Source organism: Brassica oleracea, chromosome C9 (genome assembly GCF_000695525.1).
Source record: "Brassica oleracea var. oleracea cultivar TO1000 chromosome C9, BOL, whole genome shotgun sequence".
NCBI classification, from domain to species: domain Eukaryota; kingdom Viridiplantae; phylum Streptophyta; class Magnoliopsida; order Brassicales; family Brassicaceae; genus Brassica; species Brassica oleracea.
Genome location: NC_027756.1, coordinates 25,842,389 through 25,857,079, shown reverse-complemented (window position 1 = coordinate 25,857,079; position 14,691 = coordinate 25,842,389). Strand labels below are relative to the sequence as shown.

The following is a 14,691-nucleotide window of genomic DNA, read 5'->3' as shown; positions in this document are numbered from 1 at the left end:
TGGTTATAAAAAATGACGTGAATTTAACCATTCACTTTAGGGTTGAACCTAAGTTTTGTTCGTCGAAGAGCTTTTTAGTCAAAGTTTAAAATAAACATAATTGCAGTTTACCTAAAATAGAGATAAGAAAAACATAAATAATGAAACCCTTTGACAAAAAAAGAAAACATAAATAGTGGATAATAATTAAAATTTTATTGAATTAAAGCATATAGTACAGTCTTTCTCCTAGCTTCTAAGTTTTACTTTGATAGAATTGAAAATGATAATTATAGAGATGTCTGACAAAGAAATATAAGACCATATACACTAATATGAACATATAATCTTTCATGTGACAATGATTTAACCAAGGAATCACTTGAACTTAAAGACAAAATATTTTTCTTCTGTTTCGAAACACAGACAAATTATTCTTCACGTCTTATTTCTTAGTCCATAGCTCTTTCTCGTTTGTAGACATCTCTATCATTTTCAAGTCTGTCTGTCAAATCCAAAATCAGCTGAGAAAGTATATTTTCTGCCAAAATGACAAAAGGATAAGTTGTTAAAAATAAGACAAAAAGAGAGATTCATTAGTTCATGAACGATTTATTTGTTCATGGCGTACATCATGTCCTCATCCGTACTATGATATATATCACTGGAAAACTTGCTCATATATACATGCATCTTCATCTACCTTTTCATTCTTCTTTTGCACATTCAAAACCTCTAGAGCTATTAGAAGAACGTGCTTCTTTGATTCAGCATGTATAAGTTTTCTCCCGACTTAGAAGATGGATACACTGGTCTCTTCAATACCACTACATATGAAAAAAATGAATACATGAGAAGTGATATCTGCTTGTGTAATTTAAGATTAGCATTGGCTTAGAATTAATTACCTTATAAGAAGCTTCTTGATCTTTACGCAAACTTAACAGTTCCCAAAAGCGCAGCTGCAATCCACATTGCTAAGACTTTCATTACATAAAAAAGTAAGTCCAAGACAAAAGAAAAACTTTGCAGTTTCAGGGTTTGAAATAAGCTAATACTAAAAACTGGTTCTTGTTCACGGTTGGTGGGTAAAAACTGTGAGTGTCAAAGTCTTGTACTCAGACATATGTGGTTGATGTTGATCATGTTGGTTTCTCAAAACTAAGCTTGAAAAGTTAATGAAGATTTTAAGAAGGATACCAACAATGATACTGGAGAAAGGCGGTGAACCGAAATAAGGTCCTGAGGCAGGTAGCCAAAACTCATTTCTTATTGCATGTGATTCAAATACAAAGACATGAAATCAGTAAAAATAAAACACTAAAATAGAAAGCATTGCAGGTTAAGGGAAAATAATGATCTGAGTGGTGGTACCGCAACATGACAATAATGATGGGAGACAACATATGGGATAATGGTTGTAACGATTACAAAAAACTTGTAAATAGTAATAAAATAGCTCACATAAAGAGAATCGGAGTACTTGAAGGAATTTTTTGATGAGCAAGAGTAAAGACAGAGTTAGTGTTGAAGTGTTCTTGTAGCTCAACATACGCTTTTCCAACCTATGTCAAAATGTATCTCATGTCTTTTAGAAAAAAATTATTAAAGGATAAGCACCTACCTTGCTACTTTGGGTTCTCCATTTTTCAATCATCAAGGATTGAGAAGGTACACAGTTCGACTTATTAGGTTAAAAATGTAACCTATGAGATTTTTTTTCTCTATAACAATGAATCATAGGGTTTTCTTGGTGGAAATTACCTTTGCAATACAACCATCTCCGGCTGCAGAAAGAGACACTCTTTTCATCTATCTTGCTCATATTCTCTGGCACCCAGTGTAGAACCGTCGATGCAGAACCAGCCGGTGAACCGATCGTTTACTCGCACTTTTTTCCATGAGCTAAAGAAACCCTTTCCAATGTAGAGAAAAATTTATATTTGAGATATCTGATTAAATGTGCATCCAGCGGGAGCTCAAACTTCCACAACAACTGGCGTCTTTTAAAGCACATATTGCTATACAAGCGGGAGCTCAAACTTCCACAACAACTGGCTTTTCTTAAAGCACGTACTGCTATACACAATTAGGGCATGAAACATAATAAGAAAAGCGAAATTACCTATAATGATTCAAATGATACATATAATGACTACTAATGCATAAACTTTTTTAATTACTGTACTAAATCACATGGGTAACCAAAATACAAAAAAACCAGCATTCCTTTGAGTATTAACGAAACTGCCATTGAATTAATTTATAATATTAATTGACTAATATTTTCTAAAAAAGCAAAACCCCTTTGTCGACACTTCTTCTCCTTCCTAATCTCAGTTTTCCTTTTCTCCACATTGAACCTCCATCTCCGACAACCTCATCTCAGTTGCAGTCGCCTTGCGTTTCGTTACTTCTTCTCTAAGCCGGCGTCGTCCCTGCACACGATGAACCCTAACTCCAAACCCTAACTCCAATTTGGCTTCGTCACATCCGCCTCAAAATCATAGAAAATTGAAACTGTAAGTGCTAAATATATTCATTTCTTAACATATTTTCTTTGATTCCCTGTTAAATTTCAATAACCCTAATTTCCAATTTTATTTCTGACAAATTGAAAACTGGTTCTGTTTTTTTTTTCTTTTCAAAACCCTAATTATCAGATTGAAAATCGATTTGTCTTTTCTAATTTCTAATTTCTCTGTGTATAATCTGGATGAATGATATTTATTAAGTTTGTTCTTGTTTTTTTTTAAGGGAATGGCCTCATCTTCGGGGACCAAGAAGTATCCTCCGCGGCTTTACGAGATTGGTAAAACGCCTATTCAATCTCGGAGCATGAACCACAGTTGTTTTCTGTCCAACCTTCAAGTAATGAAAGAGTCTGTTGGCGAAGACGTTTGGCTTGAGTTAAGAGAATCAGCTGTAGGCATGATTATCAAGCTGAAGGAGTTGGAGTACACTTGGTCTGCAAAACATGTTCATTATTTTCTGGTGAATCAATTGGCGATTCAGTGCAGTCATGAAGTTTGGTCTTTGATAGAAGACCAGCCATTGAGGTTCTCTCCGTATGAGTTTGAAGATATTACAAGGTTAAATTGTGATCCCTTTGACACGCAAGAACAAAGGGATGTGGCTCATGAAGACTTTTGGGTGGAGATGAAAGTTCCAATTTCTGAAGGACCCAAGTTGAATGAACTTCAAGCCCTTTTTCCGATCATCAGAAATTGGCCTAGAGAGAAGCGTGTAATGGTTGGCTTGTTGTGTCTACTATCCATTGGCATATTTGGCATTTCAAGCAATAGTAGAATACCTCTGCATTTAGCGAAAAGGGTGATGGATCCAGCAGCTTTCCAGCGCCATCCATGGGGTCGTGTAACATTTACCAGCTTTGTGGATTCTATTAAAGTGGTGACATACGAAGAAAAGAAGAGTTACACACTACATGGCTGTGTTCATGCATTGCTTATTTGAATATACGAGTCTGTGCCAGGTTTAGGAGAGATATATGGGCATCGGATAGAGGAAGCTGAGGTTCCGCTTCTGTCATGGCATGGTTCTCGTCAGCGTATCAACTTCCCAAACTTCTGTGCACAAGAAAAGAAAAATATCAGAAGGTATGATTATTTTCTTTGCAATTATTTTTCTTATTTTTTTTACTTAATTAGTGTTGTACTTTACAATGCAGGTTCGTGTAAGGCATATGATTGTAAAGGCAATGGAGGATAGATATCCGAAATGGGGCGAAGATAAACCGCCTGATGATTTGGATAACATGATAGTTGACATCCTCAATGATCAGCTAAACGACAAGTTTTGGGATGTAGTGCCACTTACCAAGTGCCGGAAGAGAAAAAAATCCGAAATGGGGCGAAGATAAACCGCCTGATGATTTGGATAACATGATAGTTGACATCCTCAATGATCAGCTAAATGACAAGTTTTGGGATGTAGTGCCACTTACCAAGTGCCAGAAGAGAAAAACTCAAGTCAGTGCACCTAGTGTTCCCGAAAGAGTGGATACGAGCCCCTCCACAAAACGAAGGAAGGAGAAAGAAACTGCACCAGAAATGGTATGTATCACATGTTATTGAACATTTTTGTTTTGTTAGTATCTAAACTTTTTTGGTTTGTGAGTTTTGAAGGAAGAATCTCATACTGATATGCCCATCAACAACAGCATCATACAAAAGTTGGTTGAGGCTGTTAACAACTTGTCTGGAAGAGTAGAAACCATGGATGTTAGTGTAGCTGAAAGGGTTACTAAGACATTGGAAGCTTCTGTACAAGCTCAGGTGGAAGCTAGAATGGCTTTATTTGAGACTGAGATGAAGAACAAAATGGCCATATTAGAGGAAGACATAAATGTTCTTAAAGGGAAGGATGAAGAAAAAGTTACATCCAATGCCGGCAACTCCAAAGCACATGAAGACGACGACGCTTGTAGCAACACGATGGTATGTTTATACTATCATCTACTGTTTTTTTTATACAAAATATTAACTGATTTTTTATACTTGACAGTCCTGGATGGTTCAGACAAAAAAAGGTTCAGTTGATGGTTTACCAATACAACGTGTCGTAAAAAAGGAGAAGATGATTAACAAGACGATGCTAGGGAAAAAAGTGAAGATAGAGAAACCCTTTTCTATCCCACAGCTAAATGACCAATCCATTTCTACAGAGGATTGGGAAAATCATCTAAAATGGCAGAAAAGTGTAAAGTGTAGACTGGCGCTGGAAGCACTAGCTTCAAGTTTGGAGGAGCCTACACGCAAAAGAAAAACTAAGCTGACAAAGACTCAAGTTTTTCCATACGTAAGGAATTCAACAGTGAAGCGTATCGTATCTGGTAAAACGGTCTCCAAGGAATCTTATGACCCATTAGCTAAGGTGGCTCCAGAGAAATTGAAGAAAGTATTGGACTTCATTAAGTCTGATCTGTAAGTTTCCTCTCTTCCATCCTACCTTGTTCTTTCTTAATTGTCTTATGAGATCCTCTGGTCTTATTCTTTGTTTTTCTTCTTTGTAGGGAAGATGCTGAGTCTGGTTATGGAGATAGAAGTGCAAGATTTTATTTGACCTTGTTGCTACCAAGAGAAGCTTGGCCAACAAAGAATTATGGCTGGTTGCATGACTCTGCAAGTTTATGTTTGTGATTTGTTTGGCTCAGTGTCCATTATGAATAAATCCATTCTGATTGTGGTCTTTGTAATGTCACAGCACATGGCTGCAGCAATGCATATGTTTCACAGACGCTCCATCCAATCCCAGTCTCCATATTATTCTCCTCGAATTGCATTCCTTGACCGCTGGTTTGTGAACTCATGGGTTAACGACTACAAAAAGTATGATGAGACAAATGAGTTGCCAGAACATTTTAGCATGGCTTTTAATGGAGAATACCCAGCTGAATTTGTCACGGGTAAGAAGTGGCTTAAAGATGTTGACTCTCTCTTCCTCTGCCACCATGTCAACGGCGACCACTGGGTTGCTCTTCATATCGATCTGCAGAAGGAGGTAATACATGTTTATGATAGCATTCGAACTTGGGTGCCTGATAAGAAGATGCAAGAGGAGTGCATGCCGTTTACGAAAATGCTTCCTGCATTGCTTAACAAGATGGTCGATCCTAAGTTGAGAACAAAGCCTGACAAGCAGTTCACCTACTGTAGGTACAAGAAGATCCCCCAAAATGAAGACCCAGGAGATTGCGGCCTGTACACTCTGAAATACATTGAATGTTTAGCTCTGGGTATAATTTTGTAGGCTTAAGTGATCAGATCATACCAGCAATGCGATTGAAGATGGCTGCAGAGATTTATGATGAGGTGGCTATGGAGGATTAGGAAGTATAACTTGTAGTCTGTTGTTTTTTTTCTCGGATGTATAACTGTAGGTTTTTACTTATTTTTGGATGGTATTTTCTTGTTCTCGGATGTGTAATTTGGATGTTTAACGTTGATGGTTACTTTGTTTAATTATGGCTCGTCTCTTTCACATTTTCAGCTCACTACAAATTCTGGAAAAAGACAAACTAAATCAACCATAATATAATGACAAAAGTCTCAAACTAAATCGAAAACTTATCACTTAAGAGGACATGTTGTAGAATTATGACCACTCTGGTTACAAATTCGACATGTGTGTTCCTTCCGTGGCCGCTTCTTAATTGCAACTTTCTCCAAAATGGATTTATGTCTTGATTTTTTTGGCCTCCCCGGTGGTTTGCGGACCTCGGGTGGTAAACATATCCTCTTGGCAAGCGCTTCTGGAATTGGAAGGACGTCATCTTTGGGCATAACAGCTGTGTAGTACGCATTGTACAGGTATTGCTTCCGATAGTAATGATGACAAAGTGATATACACGACATCTTTCTAGCTTCCGCAGCAGCTATAGCATGAGCACATGGTAGCTTCTCCAAATCAAATCTACGGCAAGAACATTTCTTCTCGGTCAGGTTTACAATCAGAAGCGTTCCTTTGTATTTCCCTTGCAAAAATGTTCCATCAACCACGACAACCTTCCTCATATATGGAAATCCAGCAATGCTAGCGCCGAATGCAAGGAATAAGTACTTAAATCTGTTGTTTGTATCAACTTCCAGTCGAGTTAAAGTCCCTGGATTTGACATTCTAATCATGTGCAGGTAAGTAGGTGATTCCTCATATCCACTCTCTGCTGAACCCATTACGAGATCTCTAGCAACTATAAGTGTACGATGAGATTTCCAGTAATCCATCTGCAATAAACAATAAACAGTAACCTATTTAAAAGGAAGTAAAGGCTGGAGAAGAGACTATATTTGAAGCACAAGTTTATTCAACCTTGATTCCGAAGCTCATGTTCATAGCACTAGAAACATGACGTGGCAAAATTGATGGATCAACCCCACCAATATAGTCTCTGTACAAGAGTCCAAGAATCTCGAGAGTAGCTTGTCGGGAACGAGATGAACGTTCTGTTATGGAGCAGGTATGTTCATCTACAAATACTCGGACTGTAAACTTGAAAGAGTTACCTACTGGTGTAGCTCTTAGCTTCCATGTACATCCTTTTAGCCAACATTTTACAAAGAGCAGTGTCCGCGTTGATGCAATGACATCAAAATCAAACTTGTGGACAACTGAACATATCTTCAGACGTGTCTCCAATGCATCTTTTGAATCGTAATTCTGCCCCACGTCAAATATGAATGAGCGCAAATCGGACATACTCATTGGAGAGTCTCTTTCTTCTCTCTTTCTTGCATAAATCAGCTTTGTAGTCGATCCATGAACCTCTTCTACATGGTTTGGTTGAAGCCCGTATGTAGTAAAGTTTTCATCATCAGATGTTGCTCCATCAGAATCATCGCAATAATCGAATCGATCAACCTCTTCGTCCGTATCTTCTTCGTCTTCAGACAACGAGTCATCTCCATGTATGGGTTGTTTCTGATCTTCACCAGCTCCTTCTCCAGCAATTTTTTTTCAATTTAAACTCCACACATAGCCGAACGTTCTCGACTTTGCAAACACCCAAGAATGCATGAAACTGCCTATCGTTTCCTATTTTCACAGGTGGTGTGTTGATGCTTTGATTGTGTAGATTCTGCTTCGGAAAAAGGTACCTCAGTTCCAAGTCGTTTTCTGCAAAATCAACTCCATAATCCTCAAATATAATTTTCACAAAGTCCTCAAATCGAGTGTCATCATTCGCAGCAACTATTATGCTACCTCGATCATTGTCTACTTCAAATAACCACTTAGTTTTTTCAACTTTCCACTTCCCAGAGACGAGAATCATGTGATCCATTATTCTCCTATCAATATGAATTAAAAGATACCGTTGTAGATCCCCATGAAAGTGGACCCAAAATTTATGAATCAGAGGTAACAAGAAGAAGAAGACGACAGAGAACGTATAACCTAATTGGAAACGTGGTGTAATCTGATTCTTAACTTAAACCAACTTTTAAAACTGTTTTAACCGGAGGTTTAAATTAATTTAAACCGAAAACAAATTGATTCCAACCAAAATTAAAAATTCATTTAAACTAAAAATAATCTAAACTGAACCAAGTTATACCAAACCGAAATCTTAGTGAATTTAACCAGAAATTCGAGTGGATAAGTCTGCTACAATAAGTGGGTCTTAATCTGGTAATTAAAATTTGATTTAAAAGTCTGCCGTCAAAGATGACAATTTTAAAAATCTGCCACCAAATGAATATAAAAGTCGACCAGAAATTTAAATCGGATAAACATATCTTTCATAAAAATTTATGTCTATTACTCTTAAAAAGTCGGTTGAAGGTAATTTTAAATCGGTCTAAAAAATCTAACTAATACGATATAAAACTGCCAATTTTAAAAAATCTGTCACTTCATTCGATAGACTAAAACAAATAAATCTATTGATGACATTAAATCGGACAGATAAATCTTCCTTCTTTAAAAAATCTGTTGTAACTTAAAAGTCTGCTACCAAATACACGGCATATATAAATTTAACAGCAGGTTTAATTAACAGATTTATATCACAATAGATTTGTTTTTTTGTCAAATAAATCTGCCGACGAATTTTTTTTCAAAATTTAAATGGCAATTTTGTAATATACCTTTCTACTCACAATTGTAAAAAAGGACATTTTCGACCATAAAAATATTTTAGTAATTTTGAATTTTTAAGATTTATTCTAGTAATAACTCAAGTAATTTGACTCGTTTTAGTAAACTTCCCGTAAGAAAATTGTAACGACCCGATTTCAGTCTCGGAATTTGTTAGCCGGGTAAGGCCATATCTATTCCCGAAGGCCCAATCGAAAAAGTCCAATATATGAACTATAAAACCCATTTCCCAATCAGAAGTTAAGAGAGAGAGAAGAAGAAGAAGTGAAAGAGAGAGAGAGAAAGAGAGAAAGAAAGATGGGAACAACTGCATGTTGCCACCAGGAGTCCTCGCCAGAGCCACCACACGCCAGGACGTCGTCAAGCTCGGCATCACCATCAACCGCAGCACAAAGTAACCGGAAACCGCCATGTTTTAAGTTAAGTTTCGTTACGTTTAGTAATTGTCGATAACTTCCTAACTGTTGGGAATTTCGTGCATGTAAGACCACCATCGTGTTCCTCTCGCCGAGACGAACCCGTAGCCACAGACCACGCCACGATCGGAGTCCGGACGAATCCGTACGCACCGTCCAAAGTTTCGCTGTCCGCGTGCGTTTCGTACACGCGCCGCCGCCGGGAATCGCCTCCGCCGTTGCCCGCCGCCGTCCTCCGCCGGCCAACTTTCCGGTAAGACGCTGCCGCTCTCTGCCGTCGCCGCCTGTGACCGACACCGGTGACTCGCCGGTAACTCGGTCAACTCGGCCGAGTCAACTCGGTTGACTCGGTAAACCGGTTGGTTGACTGGTTTGACCGGTTTAAATTGATTTTGGTTTGGTTAGGATAAACTGGTCGGTTTAATCAAATCGATTTCTGGTCAAAACTTGATCGGGTTGACTTTGATCAGCGGGTTGACTTTTCCGCAAACCTCGACCAGTTCCGTTTTTGACTGTTCGAAAGGCGTTCTGACTCAGAATTTCGATCTGATTTCAGATATGGAGTCTATTTGAGCAGCTGGAGTTCATAGACACTACTTTTCTATTGCTAAGGTGAGGGTCTACTCCTGAACTTCTCGTACACGGCTTAGGACCTCGAATATACCGTCGCCGGTGATTCACTGGTGACTTGGTCAACTTGGCCGAGTCGACTCATCGAGTCGACTCCGTTGACTCGGTAAACCGGTTGGTTGACTGGTTTGACCGGTTTAAATTAATTTTGGTTCGGTTACGGTTAACCGGCCGGTTAGGTCAAATCGATTTCTGGTCAAAGCTTGACCGGGTTGACTTTGACCAGCGGGTGACTTTTCCATAAACCTTGACCAGATCCGTTTTTAACCGTTCGAAAGGCGTTCGGACTCATAATTTTGATCTGATTTCAGATTTGGAGTCTATTTGAGCAGCTGGAGTTCATAGACACTACTTTCCCATTGCTAAGGTGAGGGTCTATTCCCGAACTTCTCGTACACGGCTTAGTACCTCGAATAAGTATAATTTATTTCTCATGTGTTCCGTCTATGTGAAATCGAGTCTGTCATTGCTTGTTTAGTTTTTAGGTTCTTTGCTTAAACCGGAACTAGGGGGTTAGAGGATTCAACATTGATTGTTTCACTTAATGTAAATTCTTAGCTATGATTGTTTTTGTTTGGAGACGGATACAGAGACGGACTTCTGTATGCCGGATTGTATGGAGGTTACGGCCAACTTTAGTCGACCGGTTGAGCTGTAGCCTGGTGTGTGTCGATAAATCGTCTACGGGCGGTGTCCGAGCACTATCTCGAGCTGTGTTATGTTTTTGGCCTGTTAGTGGGCGGCGAGTGTGCACCTCGCTAGGACCATTGTTTGTTGTTTGGGTACTTTAGGTACTGTGCTTGACATGCATTGGAATTAAATTATATTTATTCGGAGTGCTATGTCCAGGTCCATGGACTACGGGGTAGCATCCCATACCTCACTGAGCGATTCCCCTGTCGCTCACCCCTCACTCTTCCCCTTTTCAAGTGAGACAAACAAGTATGTGATATTTGGACGGACTTGGTGCTACTGGACTTTTCTTTCAGATTTTATTTGGGTTTGGGTGAGTGTTATTGGGTTTATGGGCTTTTACATTACGGGATATTGTTGGTGGCCCGTCGTCCTTAGTAAGAAGGAGACGGGTGTCACATTGTTGTATGATGATGAGTTGGGGGTGACACGCTGTCCTCCATATAGGAGGTGACGGGTGTCACAAAAATATCCAGTTAGGTTAATAAGAACTGAAGATTGAACAGATAAAGATCACTGTTACCTGAACTCCATGATGGGGTTGTGTAACAACATTAGGAACCAAACAGCTCGTACACCTGACAATTTTACCAAAGGGAACCTAAATCAGTAGCATATGTTTTTGAAAAACATAGGTATGCTATTCTTCAACGGAGGTTTTCGATTGTGGTTGGAAGGCAGATTCACAAAGCGATTTATATAGGTGGAAAAACAAAGGGATGTAGAATGATACCATCTCTCTTTGAAAAAAGGAGTAAAAAAAAACAGAACTGAATGATCTAGAGTGGGTCCACATTATTACACCGTAACAGTGAGTTGCAGAGAGTGATGAACTTCCAGATGGAAACGATGAGGGTGATGGAGGAGTCACTGCTTGACTGTGACGACCAAGCTAGGACTGGAAGTATTGTGGACTGTTGCTAGAACGGGTATTTGGAAGTTTCTAAAGCCCAATATAATTGACCCAATATAATTCTGTGTTAAGTAACAGATTGTATCATGTGGCGATTATAGCCTTATGTAGGCTTGAACATTTTAACCTTGGACCCGAAGACCCGAACCGGAAACGATCCAAAAATATCCGATCCGGAATCGGACCGAAAATTTACAAATATCTTTTGGGTCTAAGTTTTTTTACCCGAAAGAACCGGAACCGAAAAGGAACCGACCCGAATAGACCCGGACCCGAAAAGAACCGACCCGAATAGACCCGAACCCAAAAAAAAACAATATGAATAGACCCGACCCGATAAAAACCGATTTGTACCCGACTTAAAAACATGTATATCTAAAACTATGATGTTTTTGTGTTCTATTTTATATATATTATTTTATGATTTAGTTGAAATATCTTTTGTTAACAACATTTGTTATTATTTTTTAACATTTTTAAAGTAATATAAAGCTTTAAAATGTAAAATTTAGAGTTTTAAAATGTTTTATTTTAATTATTAATAGTTTCATTTAAGTTGTTTTGTAAAATTTTAGATATATATGACAAATATTCAACTAAAGTTGATGGAATTGGGTATATCATGTCCTTTTCAGATCTTAAATACCCGAACCCGATCCGGACCCATAAAATTACGGGTATTTATGAGTATTTTAATTATAGACCCGAACCGACCCGGACCCGAGAAGAACCGATCCGAATCCGAACCGAAAATTTCTAAGTACCTATTGGATCTAAATATTTAGGATCCGAAAAGATCCGGATCCGTAAGGAACCAACCCGAACCCGACCCAAAGACCCGAACGCCCATGCCTAGCCTTATGATTGGACGAATCCAGCCTCTAAGTACAAGTCGCCGAGAGAACATGTTTTGATAATTAAAAGGAAGCTACCAGGTGTCATCTTTTGTACTATGTTCTGCATGATGTAGAGCTGTGGAGATAACTCTCATTTATTGTAATAGATAGATAAGATAAATCATGCAATTTTTAACCATGTTTCACAAATCATATTAATCGTGTGATTTTTTTTTGTTTTTATTTCTTCATCATGGATGATCAATAAATTTTTTAAGTTTATATAGAATTTATCATTCAACTAATTACATACATAATATTAAAAAATCTGCGTGTATACGCGGGTATTCATCTAATATCAGTAACTATTAAGTTAGTTCACTGAAATAACCTGCGTCTTAAGGTACAAAAAAATTAACTTGCGTCTTAGGAAATCAATGAGCAAAGAGGCTTCATTGAAGCATTTCTCCGTCACGTTGCTACGAATCCAAGGAGGGAAAAACAGCCACCAAGTGGTCACAACAACAAAACCCACCGTTAGCAGCCGTGATAACATCTGTCTCACCACCCACCTCTGTGCAAACGCAGTCCTTTTCACCGCCACTTCCCCGACTGTGCAAACTCCATGTAGAACAAAGAACAAAGTGAGTTCTCCTGTAGGCATCTCACCGATTATATAGAAGAAAAGCACTTCGTGAAACACACCAGAGACTATGAAAGTCGCCAAAACACTAATTAACATTGCAGAATCATCAGAACACATTAGGCGTTGGCAGACACGCCGCACAGGAGTGTAGACGCATGCCCGGAGACTTGCAGAGACTAGGAGGTTCCATCGGCGTCCCCAGAAGTCTTGAAGAGACGTGGCTAAGTATGGTTCCTTAAAATGTGGCTCTAGATTGCATTTAAGAATGATAGTCAACAAAATTCTGAAGAGCGTTAGGGAAACCTCAAGTAAAACATATAAAAACGGTGGATAGAGACCCAATAGCATAATGGGAGGAAGGGTTTTCCAGTGATATAAATGTAACACTACACCTAAGAGTACAACTTTAATTGCGAAAATCCATGTGTGCATTTGATCCTGACCACCTGCTTGAGGTTTAGGGTTCTTTTGACGCTGGATGGGGAAACAAGTGAAACATGTGAATAAGAAGATGTTTGAAGGTAGTGGAGAAAGAGGACCTTGATCAAAGGAAAAGAGGATGAGTTTCAAATCGGCAAGTATTAGCAAAATCGCTGCGGGGGAAGAGAAAAGTGGAAAGGACAAGAACAGGGGAAGAACAAGAAACAAAACACATACAGGGAGAATAGAGATTAAACGGAAAAAACCAGATTTGATTCTAGGTGGCAAGAAGAAACAATAAGATACCGACATTATCGTTGAAACCCCTACTTTCACCAAACTATTCAGTTCTTCCTCCATACCTCAGTTTTTTTGTTCTGATTTTCTAGGTTTTGCAATGAGAGAAGTTTTATTGTTGATAATTAAGTTTTTGCAATGAGAGATGTTTAACATGGTGTCGGTGTGTAGCAAAGTAATCCGGATTGAGTGAAGAGGTAATGAGGGCACGTGATTTTACAGGTTGACGAAGATGTTTGCTTGTACGTTCCTGTTTCTGAGGCTGCCTCTTACTTGCGGCTCTTGCTTCGTCGTCGTCTTAACTCTCACGTCTTTGAAAACATCAAATGTGTATAGAAAATATATGTAGAATTGTGTAATAAACATTTTTTATTGTCTGTAGAATTTTATTAAACCTTGAAGGTATAAACCTGATAGAGTTAACATAGACAGCTGATGCTAACATTTTTGAAAAATACTAGAAAACTAGGATAAAACCTGCGCCTTGTGCATACCGAATTTTATGGAAAATTATTTAAAAAATATCGTATGGAAAAATAAAATTTATATTCTTGATCGAATAAATATTTTGGTCCTTAAATAATTTTTAAAATTTTTTTTTGTTAATTATATAATTTGTTTACTGATGAGCTAATCTCATTCTAAAAATATTTTAGGTCAAAAAATCATTTATCGCATAAGAACCTGACGTTTAGGCCGAGAATCTCAGGCCTACTATTTGGTTACAATGAAAATATGAGAGCTCGGTCTTATATCATGATTTAGCAATTTAAAAGTTAATTATGAGAAGTTTACGTTCACGTGCCAATCCTAAATATCTTCAATATTTTTCTCATTTTTGTGTCGTTTTTTTTTATTTTGGTTATTGCTCGATATAAATATTGATTTTTTAGTTTATTCTCATTTCATTATTTTGTTTTAGCCTGAGATTTAGAAAATGTTTAAGATTTAAAATTATTAAAGAGATATATACTTGGGTTAAGATCCGCGTCTTGAGCAAAATAAATATTTTATACTTATTACTTATTTTATGTTTTTCTGCTTATTATGAAATAAAATAATAATAATTATATATTAAATAACTAAGAAATCAGTTACTATTATGTAATAAATTGGCGTGCGCATATAAATCAAACGATCGCTCTTGTTTATTCGCAATCATTTTAGGGTAAATAAATCAAAATAATCAATCTTATCTATCGTATATGATACATACTTAAATTAAAATGATATTAACATATATATATA

General features: G+C 37.8%; 1 protein-coding gene and 1 pseudogene across 2 annotated transcripts; one reads left to right on the top strand and one right to left on the bottom strand.

Annotated features, from left to right (window-relative positions):
* Positions 1-2,460: 2,460 nt before the first annotated feature.
* LOC106314652 lies at positions 2,461-5,828 on the top strand (annotated as a pseudogene).
* Positions 5,829-12,384: 6,556 nt separating this feature from the next.
* On the bottom strand, positions 12,385-13,585 carry LOC106317081 (probable long-chain-alcohol O-fatty-acyltransferase 7). Of its 2 annotated transcripts, none has more exons than XM_013754940.1 (2): positions 12,786-13,585; positions 12,385-12,701 (listed from the first exon to the last, which is right to left on the bottom strand). In XM_013754940.1, exons 1-2 carry the CDS (start codon positions 13,504-13,506, stop codon positions 12,454-12,456), a joined length of 969 nt encoding a protein of 322 aa, XP_013610394.1. In that variant the 5' UTR covers positions 13,507-13,585; the 3' UTR covers positions 12,385-12,453. The 2 variants fall into 2 exon arrangements, with proteins under 2 accessions (XP_013610394.1, XP_013610395.1); XM_013754941.1 differs by having other exon boundaries at positions 12,385-12,692.
* Between the last annotated feature and the right edge of the window lie 1,106 nt (positions 13,586-14,691).

Bases quoted from the DNA above. Each gene is read 5' to 3' on its own strand.
- LOC106317081 (XM_013754940.1), bottom strand. From the start codon at position 13,506: ATGGAGGAAGAACTGAATAGTTTGGTGAAAGTAGGGGTTTCAACGATA. The intron at 12,702-12,785 runs GTGTGTTTCACG...TTCTACATGGAG, and splicing joins GGCGACTTTCATAGTCTCTG to TTTGCACAGTCGGGGAAGTG.